At 66.1% G+C, this 4389-nt stretch overlaps 1 protein-coding gene across 1 annotated transcript; it reads right to left on the bottom strand.

Moving 5' to 3' along the window:
• Positions 1 to 862: 862 nt before the first annotated feature.
• Positions 863 to 4075, bottom strand: LOC127018356 (T-cell activation Rho GTPase-activating protein-like). The gene is made up of 7 exons (XM_050900338.1): positions 4044 to 4075; positions 3805 to 3954; positions 3295 to 3336; positions 2077 to 2248; positions 1711 to 1872; positions 1490 to 1599; positions 863 to 1049 (listed from the first exon to the last, which is right to left on the bottom strand). The coding sequence occupies exons 1-7, from the start codon at positions 4073 to 4075 to the stop codon at positions 863 to 865; spliced, it is 855 nt and encodes a 284-aa protein (XP_050756295.1).
• Positions 4076 to 4389: the final 314 nt, after the last annotated feature.

Genomic DNA, 4389 nt, shown 5'->3' with positions numbered 1-4389 from the left:
TCGCAGCTTAGTTTTCTCTTTCTGTTGGATTGTTTTTCCTTTTCCTGCGAAGAGCCTGGCAACCTTTCCATTCAATAGTATTGTTAGACAGGTAAAGCCATGACAAACATGAATCAAGTCTCCTCTTAATCAAAGCTAGCTCATGTTACCTTCTCTCCCTGGGCAAGCTCTTCAGGTGTTTGCTTTCCAGAGCGACTGGAGGCACCTGCAATGGAAATGTGGAAGTTACCAGGTGGTGAGCGCCTACCTGCCCAATTGCTACCTTAGCTCTGAAAGGCAGCTCCCTTGGGTGGGTTTGATCAGCCTGGCTGAGCCACTTCTGGTGGGATCACTGCACACAGTGCGATGGCCAACCTGCATCAGCCTTACTCTGCACTTTAGCAGAGCTGCAGGCTGGTGGGTGACCTTGCTCGTCCCTGTGGCAGCAGTCCCACCTTCTGAGGAGGGAGGCTTTTGTTGTCACGCTCTTGGTGGCCCTGACATACCTCTGCGGTTTCTGCTTCTGCCCTTGTGCTGTGTCTTTTGGGATCATTGGTGACTCCTCGGCCCGTGCACCAGCAAGCCCAGCCACCTCCTCCTCAAAGAGTTCGCCGCGGTGCTCAATGAGGAACTCCACCAGCCGCGTCACCTGCACACAGCAAACCATTGGTTTCCCCTAGGTGGCTGAACACGGCTCAAAGAGCCTTTGCCACTCCTGACCCTCGCTTCTGCGCAGCAAGCTGCAGCTGTGGGGCTGCTCTTCCCGGCAGCTCCCCCACGAGCGTTTGCTGCAGAGAGGAGGCAGCCAGGTCCCTCTGCACAGCAGAGCTCGGGTGGGCCCAGAAGGCTGTAGCCGGCTGGTAACCACAGCGTACCTTCCCCGTCACCTGCAGCAGGACGTCCAGGGGAGCGTGTGCTCCTCGGCTGGGCTCAGCAGGTTTGGCCCCACGCAGACGGCCAGGTTGCCGGCAGTCATCCTGCTGGTGGCCGCGTTTCTGCTGATGTCTTGCAGCAGGGACAGCAAGCTCTTGAGGAGCAGGAGGTTGCCCTTGGGCAACTTGCTGGCCACCCTGAGGGAACAGGAACGCAACGTTAACAAAGTAGCCATCGTCAACACAGCTCTCCCGGGCTGAGCTCTACAACGTTAACAAGTAGCCATCGTCAACACAGCTCTCCCGGGCTGAGCTCTGCCAAGCCCAGCCGAGGGAAGGCTCCCTGGCCACGCCTGGTCTCCAGCAGGGACAGCCTTTGCTGAGGTACGGCCACCTCCCTCCCTCCCTGCCCTTCTGGCCAGGTCCCTTCGTGGAGCAACCCCCAGTGCCTGCGGGAAGTGCTCCAAGGAGAGAAAGGCTTTTCTGAGCCTCTTCCCCCCAAAACCCCACCCCACAGCAGCAAGAGGTGGCTGGCAGAAGACGCAGCTTTTGCCTTTTGCAGGCAGGCTGTGGCTTTGCAGGCAAGTCCCAGCCTCTGCCAGTCCCTGCAGAGCAGGCAGGCTGCTCGCCGCACTTACTCTTTCAGTCCTGCCAGCCTCTCCTGCCTGCTGGTCTTGTGCAGGGCGCTCATCCACTCCTCGTAGAGCTCTGCCTGGAGGAGCTTGGAGGGGATCTTCCGGAGGAAGTCCTGCAATGCCAAGGGCTCCGGGTGAGGCTTTGACCACTGCCGCCGGGAGCGCAGGCAGCATCGCCGGCAGCGACAGAGCCGGGAGCTGGGCTCCAGGTCCAGAGGGTTCACCTTCAAGATGACGGCCAGCAGGTGTGCAGGCTGGCTTTCGAGGTGGACCTCCGCTCCGCTGTCGAGGGCCTCCCGGAGCTCCCGGGAGGCGCGCTCGCCGGCCGCCAGCCGGAAGATCCCCTCCGTGGATGGCCCGTGCTCGCGCAGGAGAGCCAGCAGGTCCTGCAGGGGACAGAGGAGGAGGTGGCGTGGCTGGAGGCAGGCCCTGGGGCAGGTGAACCTTGCTCAGGGGCAGGAGCATGTGTGGAGGGCTCTGCTTTCCCTAGGGCAGGATGGAGGGGGGGCTGGAGGTGGGTGCGTGGGCTGGGGACACCACCTCTGCGGAGGAGCCAGCGGGCTGGGGACCCCCTGGCCAGGCTTGCTTACCTGGATGGGCTGGGGCAGCGTGCCGTCCTGGCTGCAGAGAGCTGCCAGGGGCCGGCCGAAGAGAGCCCCCTGCCGCCAGAGCCCGACGGCCCCGGCGCCTCTGCAGCGGCCGAGGTCCCTCGCCGCGCAAAGGGCCAGGGCAGCCCCCTCCTCCTGCTGCGGGTCCCGCCTGCTGCCAAGGAAAAGAGAGCAAAGAGCCATGGAGGAGAAGCGCCAGGCGAGTGCTCCCGGACCCTCTCAACGCTGTCCCCCGCTGCTGAGCACACGGGAGAGGCGTTGTTTGGGAACGAGGGTCCCCGCGGGCTCAGCTCTCTCCTGCCGCAGAGCAATGGGGACGGACGTGCCCTGTGGGAAGGGCAGCAGCAGCCCCAGTGCAGCAGGAGTGCCCGCCTGCACGAGGAGGAGAGAAGGGCCGTCCTGCCCCCGTCTTCTCCAAACTCACCAGCCGCGCGGCCAGGTCCACCTTGGCTGCCAGAGGGGACGGGTGGTGGCCGCTGCTCTGCGCCAGCCTGCAAGCAACACGCCGCGCTCACCCAGCAGCCCCGCAGCAGAAAGGGCCCCGGCGAGCTGCATCAGCCTTTGGCCATGTGTGAGAGGAGGGGACGGCTGAGATGACACCCTGAGCGACCCTCACCTTTGCCTGGCTCACGACCAGCCTCTCCAGGCTGCTGGCGTGTGTGTTGTTGCCTGGGCAAGAGGAAAAGAGCAGAAGGTGAGAAGCGATGCGCCTGATGCTGGGCTGGAGCAGCATCTGGGGGCAGAGCAGAGACAGGAGGGACACTCACGGCACGGCGGCTGCTCAGCTCCTTCAGCAGGAGCTTGATGGAGGGCAGCTGGGTCACCCGGGCTCCCTCCACTCCTTCTGGTGGCCTGTGCAGGGGCAAGGGGCAGAGCAAGAGCTGTGTGAGACCCAAGCCGCCTTTTCCCTCTCCTGCCAGCCCAGGGAGCACTTGCAAGCTGCCCCGAAGCAGCCGGGCACCGCCCGGCAGTCGAGCGGAGAGCAGCGGCAGTGGTGAGGACGGGGCTGGGCAGGTGTTGGCTGGACAGAGCTGGGCGAAGCCGCTGCGCCAGCTCTGCCCGCTCAAGAGCTGCCCGCAGCCGTGGGGGCACCTCTCCCCAGCTGGGGAGCGGTGTTTCCGCCTCGTACGGCTCCGCCTGGAGCATCCCCCCGTGATGTGAGCACGGGCCCCCCAGGCTGCACTGCCAGGCAGGGCTTACCCCAGGAGCGCGCTGACCCAGAGCTCCTTCAGCGCCCGGGAGCTGCAGAAAGAGAGAGAAACAGCCTGAGTGCCCGCTGCTCCCCAGCCTGCGGGCAGAGGCGGGCGCTGCCCAGCCCTGCCGTGGGACGTGGCACCGAGACTCACCGGAAGGTGACGATGCAGGAGCCGCAGGGCCAGACGAGGACAAGGGAGTTGGTGGGCTTGCCTTCCTCCTCCTCGGCGGCATCCCCGGCTGCCCCCTTGCCACTGCTCAGCACCTGCAGCTGGCCCAGGGCCAGGCAGAGCTGCGGGCGCGGGCGCTGCCACGTCTGCAGAGAGGAGCGGCAGGGAGTGATGTGGAGGTGGCCGAGGCCGGTGGCTCCCCTCCAGCGCCCGCCTGCCACGGGCACGGCCATGGCTGCATCCAGCAGCAAGGTGCCGGGGGCCTGGGGCTGCTCCTTGGCTGTCCCTGCCCTGGGGCCAGGGCCAGGGCTTGGGAGGAAAGGCAGCTGGGCTCTGCGAGTCTTACTGGGGCTTGGCGATGACCAAGGCGTCGCTGAAGAGGAGGAGGTCCCTCTTCCTCGTTGCATGGCCCTGGGTCACCCGCACGCGCTGATGGAGCAGGGGCTCGGGTGATGGCGGGACGGGCGCGCACTGCTGCTCGGGGTCAGGGTCGTCCCTGCAGAGCAGACGGCACCGGGCATGAGAAAGGCGGCTGGTGCGGGGCCCGGCAGTGCCGGCGTGTCCCCGAGCCGCGGGGGAGCCTACCTGGAGCCGCGGCAGCAGTTCACCTGGCCCATCGCACCGAGGGCAGGAGAAGCCTGGCGGGGGACACGATGGTGGGGGTCAGGACAGTGCCCAGCCGGCTCGAGCAAGGCTGCCAAGGGGGTCCTGGTGCCGGGCAGTGCTGCTGGGCAAGAGCTTGGCTCTCCCCAGCGCCGCTGCGTGCTGTCACAGCGCCGTCCCTGCAGGCACTGGGGCCGTTGCCGGGCCAGCGCCGGGTCAACACAACATGCCGTTCTGAGCCCAAGGGTCGCCCTGGGGGGGGGGTGGGGGAGGGGCCCTGGGGGGCTCTCCCCACTCTGCCCGTGTCTCTCTCGTCCTGGGGAGCCCA

Source organism: Gymnogyps californianus, chromosome 1 (genome assembly GCF_018139145.2).
Source record: "Gymnogyps californianus isolate 813 chromosome 1, ASM1813914v2, whole genome shotgun sequence".
Classification (NCBI taxonomy): Eukaryota; Metazoa; Chordata; class Aves; order Accipitriformes; family Cathartidae; genus Gymnogyps; species Gymnogyps californianus.
This window is presented reverse-complemented; position numbering and strand designations above follow the sequence as displayed.